General features: G+C 42.8%; 1 protein-coding gene across 2 annotated transcripts in view; it reads left to right on the top strand.

The window, feature by feature from the left end:
- The window catches only part of MRAS (muscle RAS oncogene homolog), a 63,107-nt gene extending 61,066 nt beyond the window's left edge, over positions 1 to 2,041 (top strand). For both annotated transcript variants that reach the window (XM_075317028.1, XM_075317027.1), the window contains exon 6: positions 774 to 2,041. In XM_075317028.1, coding sequence (XP_075173143.1) covers positions 774 to 873 — 100 coding nt within the window. In that variant the 3' untranslated portion in view covers positions 874 to 2,041. The remainder of the gene's footprint in view (positions 1 to 773) is intronic.
- The last annotated feature ends 11,861 nt before the right edge of the window (positions 2,042 to 13,902 follow it).

Here is a 13,902-nt window from a genome sequence, read left to right as displayed (position 1 = left end):
CCAATATTCAGTGTGCCGTCTCTAGTCCCGCAGCTAAACCCCAATATTCAGTGTGCTATCCCTACTGCCGCAGCTAAACCCCAATATTCAGTGTGCCATCTCTACTGCCGCAGCTAAACCCTAATATTCAGTGTGCTATCCCTACTGCCGCAGCTAAACCCTAATATTCAGTGTGCTATCCCTACTGCCGCAGCCAAACCCTAATATTCAGTGTGCTATCCCTACTGCCGCAGCCAAACCCTAATATTCAGTGTGCTATCCCTACTGCCGCAGCTAAACCCCAATATTCAGTGTGCTATCCCTACTGCCGCAGCTAAACCCTAATATTCAGTGTGCTATCCCTACTGCCGCAACTAAACCCCAATATTCAGTGTGCCATCTCTAGTCCCACAGCTAAACCCCAATATTCAGTGTGCTATCCCTACTGCCGCAGCTAAACCCCAATATTCAGTGTGCCATCTCTAGTGCCGCAGCTAAACCCCAATATTCAGTGTGCTATCCCTACTGCCACAGCTAAACCCCAATATTCAGTGTGCTATCCCTACTGCCGCAGCTAAACCCCAATATTCAGTGTGCTATCCCTACTGCCGCAGCTAAACCCCAATATTCAGTGTGCTATCCCTACTGCCGCAGCTAAACCCCAATATTCAGTGTGCCATCTCTAGTCCCGCAGCTAAACCCCAATATTCAGGTTCTCCCTTTGCTACCCGTGATTGATACTTTATTCTATGTTGTGGAATGTTGACCTTTCCTCTTGTTACAATGTTTCACAGGCAGCAGCTTCCAGAGAAGAATCAGAAGCGGAAGAAGAACACCAAGTGGCGCGGGGACCGCGGGACGGGCACGCACCGGCCGTTCTGCGTCATCTTGTGACAGCTGGGCATAGCCAGAACTGCCGAGCATGAGCACTGCCGGTCCTGTGCCCACAGCGACCTGGGGGCTGCCCCATCCTATACTTGATGTTAGGGCTGGGCCCACGATGTCCGGCCAGAGGTGGGGGGCAATACCCCGATGAGATGGCACAGACTGCGCGTCGCCCCTCCCCCACTTGTCGGACTGTGGATGTATTTATTCCTGTATAATGTGGTACGTTTCTTTGAAGTTTTTGTATCAGGAATGGACACTTTTTAGCTTTTCACATTGGAAGAAGGAAGGAATCGACCCTGGGGGCGTGAAGCCATTTGGCTGCAGATTGGGGAGAAGGTCTGAGGGCTTGGTGTTAACCCCTGCATTGCCAGGGAGCACAGCGCTGCTGGTCTTAAAGGTCTTAAAGTGCCAGGACACACAAATCTATTGCACTTTTTAAGTATTTGTAACTTATCATTATGAAAGCCAATGCCCTCTGGGAAAATGTAACGATAAGTATCGGGATTCGGTGCGTACACAACACCAAGGACGATACATCAATATAGAGGCAGCAGCGCCGGAAAATACCGCCCCGGGACCGGGACCCGCTGCGCACTGACGACCACAGTCCGCAACACACGGCGCCCGCCATCAATCCTGGTGCTACATGACACGGTCAGCCGCGATTACAAACTGCTTCTCTTAGGGACCTGGACCACTCAAGGATTTGCTTTTGTATCTTTTTATCTGCATTTTCCTTCATTTTTTAATGAATCAGCCATAAAACAATTTTTTTTTAATAGAAACTGCAAATCCTGTGACTTCATCTCTCCGGTGCTTAATATCCTGCAAGCCATGGGCCAGCGCTTAAAGGGTTAACCAGCCCATCTGAAATGAATAAGGATTTTGGGAGGGAGAACACATTCCAGTTGGCGGGGAACCCCAGACAATGTGTCACCCCTGGAACCCGGCCAAGCCGAGGCCAGAAGGAATGAAAAAGGCCTTTTCTTCCTGCAGTATTTTAATTTGTGCGAGGACTTGTCAAGTAGCGTTTTAGTGAGACGCGAAATCCGATGGGAGCTACGAGACGGTGGGAAAAACGGACGCAGATGTCGCTCCACGGACGCGGGGGGGCTCAGTGTTATCCTTGTGAATGTATTAACTTATTTCTAGGGAATAAAACAGTAAAAGCTTCTGCAGCGGAAAGTGTCGCAGCTTATTCCACATCTAAGGGGTTAAATGGGATCTTATATTAATAGCATAAAGCAAAATGCACGAGAGGCCGGGAGAATCGGGGGCCGAGGATGAAAACAGCACGACGTCCAGACCCCGATGTCCTGAGCCTCAGAGAAGAGAAACCAGCGCTGATCAAAAAAGACCCAACACTTCACATCCACGTCTACAAGAGGCTGTATTATAGTAGTTATATTCTTGTACATAGGGGCAGTATTATAGTAGATATATTACTGTACATAGGGGCAGTATTATCGTAGTTATATTCTTGTACATAGGGGACAGTATTATAGTAGTTATATTCTTGTACATAGGGAGCAGTATTGTAGTAGATATATTCCTGTACATAGGGGCAGTATTATAGTAGATATATTCTTGTACATAGGGGCAGTATTATCGTAGTTATATTCTTGTACATAGGGGACAGTATTATAGTAGTTATATTCTTGTACATAGGGAGCAGTATTATAGTAGATATATTCCTGTACATAGGGGCAGTATTATAGTAGTTATATTCTTGTACACAGGGGCAGTATTATAGTAGTTATATTCTTGTACATAGGGGCAGTATTATAGTAGTTATATTCTTGTACATAGGGGCAGTATTATAGTAGTTATATTCTTGTACATAGGGGCAGTATTATAGTAGTTACATTCTTGTACATAGGAGGCAGTATTATAGATAATAGTTATATTCTTGTACATAGGGGCAGTATTATAGATAATAGTTATATTCTTGTACATAGGGAGCAGTATTATAGTAGTTATATTCTTGTACATAGGGGCAGTATTATAGTAGTTATATTCTTGTACATAGGGGGCAGTATTATAGTAGTTATATTCTTGTACATAGGAGCAGTATTATAGTAGTTATATTCTTGTACATAGGAGGCAGTATTATAGATAATAGTTATATTCTTGTACATAGGGAGCAGTATTATAGTAGTTATATTCTTGTACATAGGGGCAGTATTATAGTAGTTATATTCTTGTACATAGGAGCAGTATTATAGTAGTTATATTCTTGTACATAGGAGGCAGTATTATAGATAATAGTTATATTCTTGTACATAGAGGGCAGTATTATAGTAGTTATATTCTTGTACATAGGAGCAGTATTATAGTAGATATATTCCAGTACATAGGGGCAGTATTATAGCATTTATATTCTTGTAACTAGGGGCAGTATTATAGTAGTTATATTCTTGTACATAAGAGCAGTATTCTAGTAGTTATATTCCTGTACATAGGAGCAGTATTATAGTAGTTATATTCTTGTACATAGGGGGCAGTATTATAGTAGTTATATTCTTGTACATAGGGGGCAGTATTATAGTAGTTATATTCTTGTACATAGGGGCAGTATTATAGTAGTTATATTCTTGTACATAGGGGCAGTATTATAGTAGATATACTCTTGTACATAGGAGCTGTATTATAGTAAATAAATTCCAGTACATAGGGGCAGTATTATAGCATTTATATTCTTGTACATAGGAGCAGTATTATAGTAGTTATATTCTTGTACATAGGGGCAGTATTATAGCAGTTATATTCTTGTACATAGGAGCAGTATTATAGTAGATATATTCTTGTACATAGGGGCAGTATTATAGCAGTTATATTCTTGTACATAGGAGCAGTATTATAGCAGTTATATTCTTGTACATAGGGAGCAGTATTATAGTAGTTATATTCTTGTACATAGGAGCAGTATTATAGTAGTTATATTCTTGTACATAGGAGCTGTATTATAGCATTTATATTCTTGTACATAGGAGCAGTATTATAGTAGTTATATTCTTGTACATAGGAGCAGTATTATAGTAGATATACTCTTGTACATAGGAGCTGTATTATAGCATTTATATTCTTGTACATAGGAGCAGTATTATAGCAGTTATATTCTTGTACATAGGAGCAGTATTATAGCAGTTATATTCTTGTACATAGGGAGCAGTATTATAGTAGTTATATTCTTGTACATAGGAGCAGTATTATAGCAGTTATATTATAGCAGTTATATTCTTGTACATAGGGAGCAGTATTATAGTAGTTATATTCTTGTACATAGGAGCAGTATTATAGCAGTTATATTATAGCAGTTATATTCTTGTACATAGGGAGCAGTATTATAGTAGTTATATTCTTTTACATAGGAGCAGTATTATAGTAGTTATATTCCTGTACATAGGGGCAGTATTATAGTAGTTATATTCTCATACATAGGAGCAGTATTATAGTAGTTATATTCTTGTACATAGGAGCAGTATTATAGTAGTTATATTCTTGTACATAGGAGCAGTATTATAGTAGTTATATTCTTGTACACAGAGGGCAGTATTATAGTAGTTATATTCTTGTACATAGGGGGCAGTATTATAGTAGTTATATTCTTGTACATAGGAGCAGTAATATAGTAGTTATATTCTTGTACATAGGGGCAGTATTATAGTAGTTATATTCTTGTACATAGGGGCAGTATTATAGCATTTATATTCTTGTAACTAGGGGCAGCATTATAGTAGTTATAGTCTTGTACATAGGAGCAGTATTATAGTAGTTATATTCTTGTGCATAGAGGGCAGTATTATAGTAGTTATATTCTTGTACATAGGGGCAGTATTATATTAGTTATATTCTTGTACATAGGGGGCAGTATTATAGTAGTTATATTCTTGTACATAGAGGGCAGTATTATAGTAGTTATATTCTTGTACATAGAGGGCAGTATTATAGTAGTTATATTCTTGTACATAGGGGGCAGTATTATAGTAGTTATATTCTTGTACATAGAGGGCAGTATTATAGTAGTTATATTCTTGTACATAGAGGGCAGTATTATAGTAGTTATATTCTTGTACATAGAGGGCAGTATTATAGTAGATATATTCTTGTACATAGGGGGCAGTATTATAGTAGTTATATTCTTGTACATAGAGGGCAGTATTATAGTAGTTATATTCTTGTACATAGAGGGCAGTATTATAGTAGTTATATTCTTGTACATAGAGGGCAGTATTATAGTAGATATAGTCTTGTACATAGGGGGCAGTATTATAGTAGTTATATTCTTGTACATAGAGGGCAGTATTATAGTAGTTATATTCTTGTACATAGGGGCAGTATTATAGTAGTTATATTCTTGTACATAGGTGGCAGTATTATAGTAGTTATATTCTTGTACATAGAGGGCAGTATTATAGTAGTTATATTCTTGTACATAGGGGCAGTATTATAGTAGTTATATTCTTGTACATAGGGGCAGTATTATAGTAGATATAGTACAAATGAAAGAGAGAACTCCGGCACACTTCTAACTTCCCAAAAAAAGTTTCACACTGATTCATGTAATTCTTTATCTGCTTTTCTTTATTAAATAGTGAAGGTGATGCTTTACAAATAGAAAGTCCGCCACGACGTTTCGGCCTTAGGCCTTCATCAGGTCGGACGATCTGACTGGAGTATATTTACATGTGAAAAAAATGACAAAAAGACAGATATCAACAAGTATGTATATACAACAATGATACAGACAAATTACAACAAACTTGTACAGTTGGAGGAGCACCACATAGAAATCAAGATCACAGTCATGTTATACGGTACTGTAGGGCAATATAGTAATACAGTACAACTATAATAGCGAAGTGCTATCACTTTTAGCGTAGAGAAATAGCCATTACTGTTAGTGTGATATATATGGAGGGAAGGAGGATAAGTGGCTCACCCATATCAAGCATAAATCCAAACGTTAGAGAGAGTAAGAACAACATTGTCAAGCGGATAATTGATTTATCAAAAAAGTGTGCCGGAGTTCTCTCTTTCATTTGTACTGTCTCTATTACTCCAGAGCACCTACCCTAGGTGACGCTAGGTCTTATCTCTCTTTTTTATAGTAGATATATTCCTGTACATAGGGGCAGTATTATAGTAGTATAAGGAGAGGATTAGGTACACAGCTCAGCAGACAGTATCACACAGGATACAGATAAGATATATCTTTGTACTGTGTTACCAGTAGAGTCCTCGTTGGTTGATTCCTTTTTATCTGATAAGATGGTGATATATATATATATATATATATATATATATATACTGTAGATAGCAGCTTTTGAGACGTCTCAGGTGTGTATGTGCCGCCCCCTGTTATATTTCTCATGCACATTAGTAATATCGCCGTCTTCATCGCTCGTTCATCAGCGCAGCTTATTCCTGTTGTGTGGACCCCCCCTGCAGACCCTTCTATAGTAATACAGACATTATAATAATGGTGATATCATTTACAGAGGTGACATCATCACTGTCCCAATATAAACCATTCATACTGACAGCAGCGCTCAATGCCAAGCAGCAGCTGCAAAAGCCAAAACAATAATGTGTAATAAACCTGAGGAAACAAACACGATGTATTAGGGGCGCGGGTCTCTATGAAGAGCCGGCCCAGAAGACATCATGTGGGTGACAGATAGTGGCATTATCTGGATAGGAACAGCTTATAAAGGAGATGTGTAAAAAGGATCTCTCAATAGTGGATCATATTTGTCCTTTTAGTCAGTTGCTATGATGCTATCCTGAAGCGCGCAAGATGCCCAGATGCTGGCCTGTAGCACACGAACTGCCATGATGCTGGCCTGAAGGGCGCGAGCTGCCATGATGCTGGCCTGATGCAAGTGAGCTGCCATGATGCTGGCCTGAAGAGTGTGAGCTGCCATGATGCTGACCTGAAGAGCAAAAGCTGGCATGATGCTGGCCTGAAGAGCAAAAGCTGGCATGATGCTGGCCTGAAGAGCAAAAGCTGGCATGATGCTGGCCTGAAGAGCAAAAGCTGGCATGATGCTGGCCTGAAGAGCAAAAGCTGGCATGATGCTGGCCTGAAACGCGCAGCTGCCATGATGTTGGCCTGAAGTGCGCAAGCTGCCATGATGCTGGCCTGAAGAGCGTGAGCTGCCGTGATGCTGGCCTGAAGCGTGTGAGCTGCCATGATGCTGGCCTGAAGGGCGTGAGCTGCCGTGATGCTGGCCTGAAGCGTGTGAGCTGCCGTGATGCTGGCCTGAAGCGTGTGAGCTGCCATGATGCTGGCCTGAAGCGTGTAAGCTGCCATGATGCTGGCCTGAAGCGTGTGAGCTGACATGATGCTGGCCTGAAGCGTGTGAGCTGCCATGATGTTGGCCTGAAGAGCGTGAGCTGCCATGATGCTGGCCTGAAGCGTGTGAGCTGCCATGATGCTGGCCTGAAGGGCGTGAGCTGTCGTGATGCTGGCCTGAAGAGCGCGAGCTGTCATGATGTTGGCCTGAAGAGCGTGAGCTGCCATGATGCTGGCCTGAAGAGTGTGAGCTGTCGTGATGCTGGCCTGAAGAGTGTGAGCTGCCATGATGCTGGCCTGAAGAGCGTGAGCTGCCATGATGCTAGCCTGAAGAGCGTGAGTTGTCGTGATGCTGGCCTGAAGAGCGTGAGCTGCCATGATGCTGGCCTGAAGAGCGTGAGCTGTCGTGATGCTGGCCTGAAGAGCGTGAGCTGTCGTGATGCTGGCCTGAAGAGCGTGAGCTGCCATGATGCTGGCCTGAAGAGTGTGAGCTGCCGTGATGCTGGCCTGAAGAGTGTGAGCTGCCGTGATGCTGGCCTGAAGAGCGTGAGCTGCCATGATGCTGGCCTGAAGAGCGTGAGCTGTCATGATGCTGGCCTGAAGAGCGCGAGCTACCATGATGCTGGCCTGAAGAGTGTGAGCTGCCATGATGCTGGCCTGAAGAGTGTGAGCTGCCGTGATGCTGGCCTGAAGAGCGTGAGCTGCCATGATGCTGGCCTGAAGAGCGTGAGCTGTCATGATGCTGGCCTGAAGAGCGCGAGCTACCATGATGCTGGCCTGAAGAGCGTGAGCTGTCGTGATGCTGGCCTGAAGAGCTTGAGCTGTCATGATGCTGGCCTGAAGAGCGTGAGCTGTCATGATGTTGGCCTGAAGCACGTGAGCTGCCATGATGCTGGCCTGAAGAGCGTGAGCTGCCATGATGCTGGCCTGAAGAGCGTGAGCTGCCATGATGCTGGCCTGAAGAGCGTGAGCTGCCATGATGCTGCCCAGAAGAGCGTGAGCTGCCATGATGCTGGCCTGAAGAGCGTGAGCTGTCGTGATAGAGCAGCAGCTTTTGGCAGGTGGGAGAAGTGCAGGGACACTGTCTGCATCCAGCGATCCGACCATTTTATGAGCAGCACTAACAAGCTCTAAAGAGCAGAGTTTGTAGCACTGCGGTCATTGCCTGGGAGCCCGAGCACCGCTGTTACACTCTAGAGGTGGCCGGTAACCTTACCAAAGTGTAGGACGCAATTCCATTTTAAAAAATCTCTCCCTTCTTTAGTCTTTAGAACAGAAAAAAATTTGAAGAAGAGGAAAAGTAAAAAAGTTGTTTCTTTTAAGAAGAACGTTGCTGTCTTTATGGAGATGAGACCCCCCTTTCTTATGAGTTTCAGGAGTCAGGAGAGCGCAGTGGAGATAGCAGCGCAGTATGTGAGCGAATGTCATAGACTTCCAGAAAGAGAACAATGATAAGCCATGGACTTCCATAGCCCCCCCATCCCAGATGTGGCACCCCCAATCCCCACCCTGGATATGCCCCAACCACCGTTACTACAGTCCTCACCCTGGATATGCCCCATCATAAGTCATGGACTTCCATAGCCCCCATCCTAGATGTGCCCCCACAGTCCCCACCCTGGATGTGCCCCATCCATCCTTCCTACAGTCCCCACCCACCATCCCCACAGCCCCAGTCCCTACTGTACACTTGCTTTGGCAAAACTAATTTGTATTTGGTCCTGCCAATAAAGCTTATTTGATTTGATTTGAATTGAGTCGGCATTGGGGCATCTTTATTTCAGTATCGCCATCTCCTGGTTACAGTGAAGAACAGACATTAGGAGTCTAATCTCTCTGTCCTGTGCTGCATGATTCAGGCAACCATCGATACCAATGGACTCTGATACTGTATTTCCCCTGTGTAGCAAAAGAAGATTTACTACTGGTGTCTCTGCAGATCCCACCCGATCACGGGGTTTACAGCAGGACTCGTAGTGAGCTGCTTATCATGGAGAGAAAAGTGGAGAAGACCTTTAAGAGAAGACAAACTCTGACAGAGGTGCTAATAATTACAGATCTAATGAATAGATTAGGTTTCTTATTACAAGAGAAGGACATTGACTGGGGGGGGGGTCGATGGGGGTTGGCTGTGGAGGGGGGGGGGCAGGAAGACAGTTTTTTCGCTCCTGCTTTGCTCAGAAGGTGTTTAAGAAGTAGAAAAATATTTATCACTTGTGACAAATTATATTATATCTAAAAACTGCCGACCAGACAAAAACGGCGAAAAGATGCTATAAACACTCAGTCCCCAAATCCTTCTGTTTTCTCAAATGTTCCCTCAAGTCTTCACTGCAGAAGTAACCAGCAAAGCAAGGAAGGAGCGCCCTCTGCTGGCCGACAGACACATCACAACCGCTGGATAATCACTGATGATTGGAAGAGAATCCGTTATCGTGAGAGATTGCAGGATACGGGCACACGGTTACAGGTTGTCTACCTTCAGAATAAACGATCCAACCTAAAATCACCAAAAAATCCAGGCAACTAAGCTGCCCATAGACATATGATAACTGGCCTCGGGCTATATGCGCACGCTGCGGTTTATACTGCACCCAAAACTGCAACCAAACTGCAACCAAAACTGCAACCAAACTGCAACCAAAACTGCAACCAAACTGCAACCAAACTGCAACCAAAACTGCAACCAAACTGTACCCAAAACTGCACCCAAAACTGCAACCAAACTGCAACCAAAACTGCAACCAAACTGCACCCAAAACTGCAACCAAACTGCACCCAAAACTGAAACCAAACTGCACCCAAAACTGCAACCAAACTGCAACCAAAACTGCAACCAAACTGCACCCAAAACTGCAACCAAACTGCACCCAAAACTGCAACCAAACTGCACCCAAAACTGCAACCAAACTGCACCCAAAACTGCAACCAAACTGCACCCAAAACTGCAACCAAACTGCAACCAAAACTGCAACCAAACTGCAACCAAAACTGCAACCAAACTGCACCCAAAACTGCACCCAAAACTGCAACCAAATTGCACCCAAAACTGCAACAAAACTGTAACCAAACTGAAAAAAAACCCCTTGTAATGATGGTGCTTTTTTGAGTAATTTTTGACGCATTTTGTGCCTTGTTTTCGCTGCATTATGGTTAATGCGTTTTTTAAAGGAGAAACAAAATATGATAGGATAGGATAACATAGCTAGAAAGATAGATAGAAAAAATAGAAAGAATAGATAGAAAGAAATAACAGAATACCTGGATAGACTGCTTGGACAGCTGATTTTCTTAATTTTGGGGGGTAAAAACAAGACGTTGGATCCCCCCATTTTTCATATCCAGCACAGGAACAGCAGCAGCTGCAGGCGGCAACACTCGGCTGTCAGCTGTACCTTGGCTGGTTATGAAGAATAGAGAGGATCCCACGATTTTTTTAATTTTATTTATTTATCTTTTTAAATGACATGGGGTCCCCCTCATTTTTGTTAAACCAGCCAAGGTGCAGCAGACAACTAGGGGGTAATATTATTAGGGTGACAAGGGCCATGATTATTTGGCCCTTTCAAGCCTAACAATAGCAACCCACAGCCGCCCCGGAAGTGGCACATCCATAAGATTCTGGCGCTATACCCGACTCTTCCGTTGCCCTGGTGCAGTGGCAGTTGGGGTAATAAGGAGTTAATAGCAGCCCACAGCAGCCACTAAGTCCTAGATTAGTGATGGCAGCGTCTATGAGACCCCCCATCACTTCTTTTTCCTCCCGATCTCTTGGTTCAAATCTAATAACTTATTGTCTGTGATGAAATTGAACTTCCACCTATATCCAAAATGTTTTTTGTAGCCTTGTTTATGTATTTCGGAATATAATTATTGCATTTATAAAACTGGAATCTTAATTAATTATTTTCTGAATCATGGGTGGTATAGCAGTTGGGCAGTAAGGCTATGTGCCCAAGCTGCGGAAAATGTTTTGCCGCGGATTTCTTGCGGAAATGCCGCAGATTTTTCAGAAATCTGCAGCACAGCTACTCCCCAGCCATTTCTATGGCATTTGGGAAATGCTGTGCCCACGCTGCGGATTTTTCCGCAGCGGAAATCATGTGGATTTCCGTGCGGAAAAATCTGCAGCATGTCAATTATTGTTGCGGATTTACCTGCGGATTTTGCCTATTCAATTGAATGTAAAAAAAAAAAAATCGCAAAATCCGCAACGAAATCCGCGTCAAATCCGCGACAAATCCGCACAAAATCAGCACCTATGAAAAGGTGCGGATTCCGGGGGAATGCTGCGGATTTAGCTGCAGAAAGATCCGCAGATACAGAGTCCCGTGGGCACATAGACTAAAAAAGACTTGTATGATGTATTCACTATATATACTGTATATATGTGTATATATACATATATATATGTATATCATCATGTGTGTGTTTTTTCTTCCCTGAGGCAATGGTCGGCCATGCTGAATTTCTACATGCCCAATCCTTCTTTCCCTTGAACTCTGCTTTTGGTGGAGGGCTGGGAAACCATCGCACACATGTATCAGGTGAGCCAGCTCAGAATCGGTTGGCTTTGCAGACTTTCACTGCCCCAGTTCTGAATCTTTTCGCTAATTATGTTACTTACATTTTTTTCATTGTGTTTTTATCACTTTTTTTGTCCCTTTTTGTGATGGTCGTCTTTTAAATAAAGCTACTTTGTATTTGACACCTCCAGGTTTTTCGCATTTTGTGCAGATTTAATGCTTTTTGATGCATTGCCGCAGCCAAAATCCACTAAAACCACAAATGTATATTTTACAGTCATATGAAAAAGTTTGGGCACCCCTATTAATGTTAACCTTTTTTCTTTATAACAATTTGGGTTTTTGCTATTTCAGCTTCATATATCTAATAACTGATGGACTCAGTAATATTTCTGGATTGAAATGAGGTTTATTGTACTAACAGAAAATGTGCAATCCGCATTTAAAGAAAATTTGACCGGTGCAAAAGTATGGGCACCTCAACATAAAGGTGACATTAATATTTTGTAGACCCTCCTTTTGCAGAAATCGCAGCCTCTAGTGGCTTCCTGTAGCTGTTAATGAGTTCCTGGATCCTGGATGAAGGCAGATTTGACCATTCCTGTTTACAAAACAATTCCAGTTCAGTTAAGTTTGATGGTCGCTGAGCATGGACAGCCGCTTCACATCATCCCACAGATGTTCAATGATATTCAGGTCTGGGGACTGGGATGGCCATTCCAGAACATTGTAATTGTTCCTCTGCATGAATGGCTGAGTAGATTTGGAGCGGTGTTTTGGATCATTGTCTTGCTGAAATATCCATCCCCTGCGTAACTTCAACTTCGTCACTGATTCTTGCACATTATTGTCAAGGATCTGCTGATACTGGGTTGAATCCATGCGACCCTCAACTTTAACAAGATTCCCGGTGCCGGCATTGGCCACACAGCCCCAAAGCATGATGGAACCTCCACCAAATTTTACTGTGGGTAGCAAGTGCTTTTCTTGGAATGCCGTGTTTTTTTTGCCTCCACGCATAACGCCTTTTTGTATGACCAAACAACTCAATCTTTGTTTCATCAGTCCACAGGACCATCTTCCAAAATGTAACTGGCTTGTCCAAATGTGATTTTGCATACCTCAGGCGACTCTGTTTGTGGCGTGCTTGCAGAAACGGCTTCTTTCGCATCACTCTCCCATACAGCTTCTCCTTGTGCAACGTGCGCTGTATTGTTGACCGATGCACAGTGACACCATCTGCAGCAAGATGATGCTGCAGGTCTTTGGAGGTGGTCTGTGGATTGTCCTTGACTGTTCTCACCATTCTTCTTCTCTGCCTTTCTGATATTTTTCTTGGCCTGCCACTTCTGGGCTTAACAAGAACTGTACCTGTGTTCTTCCATTTCCTTACTATGTTCCTCACAGTGGAAACTGACAGTTTAAATCTCTGAGACAACTTTTTGTACCTTTCCCTGAACAACTATGTTGAATAATCTTTGTTTTAAGATCATTTGAGAGTTGTTTTGAGGAGCCCATGATGCCACTCTTCATAGGAGATTCAAATAGGAGAACAACTTGCAAGTGGCCACCTTAAATACCTTTTCTCATGATTGGATACACCTGCCTATGAAGCGCAAAGCTCAATGAGGTTACAAAACCAATTTAGTGCTTTACTAAGTCAGTAAAAAGTAGTTAGGAGGGTTCAAATCAAGAAATTGATAAGAGTGCCCATACTTTTGCACCGGTCAAATTTTGTTTAAATGCGGATTGCACATTTTCTGTTAGTACAATAAACCTCATTTCAATCGAGAAATATTACTCAGTCCATCAGTTATTAGATATATGCAACTGAAATAGCAAAAACCCAAATTGTTATCAAGAAAAAAGGTTACCATTAATAGGGGTGCACAAACTTTTTCATAGGACTGTACCTGTAGATTTTCCACATCTAATGTAATTCTATGGTGAAATCTGCACAGAAACCTCATTGTTTCTGCAGGAGACGATGTTCTGGGGATAGAAACGCTGCGCAGGTCACTACGATGAGTAAAGCGCAGGGGCCGGAGAGTTCTCTAAATCCATTCCCTGCTGAGACTGTAAAGCGGGCTTTACACGCTGCAGCGATCTCGTTGGTGTCACGGAATTTGTGACGCACATCCGGTCGCTTTAGCGATGTTGTTGCGTGTGACACCTATGAGCGATTTTGCATTGTGAGGCAAATCCCGGGAT

This window comes from Anomaloglossus baeobatrachus, chromosome 7 (assembly GCF_048569485.1).
Source record: "Anomaloglossus baeobatrachus isolate aAnoBae1 chromosome 7, aAnoBae1.hap1, whole genome shotgun sequence".
NCBI classification, from domain to species: Eukaryota; Metazoa; Chordata; class Amphibia; order Anura; family Aromobatidae; genus Anomaloglossus; species Anomaloglossus baeobatrachus.
The sequence above is the reverse complement of the archived record's forward strand: the minus strand, read 5'-3'. Positions and strand labels throughout refer to the sequence as shown.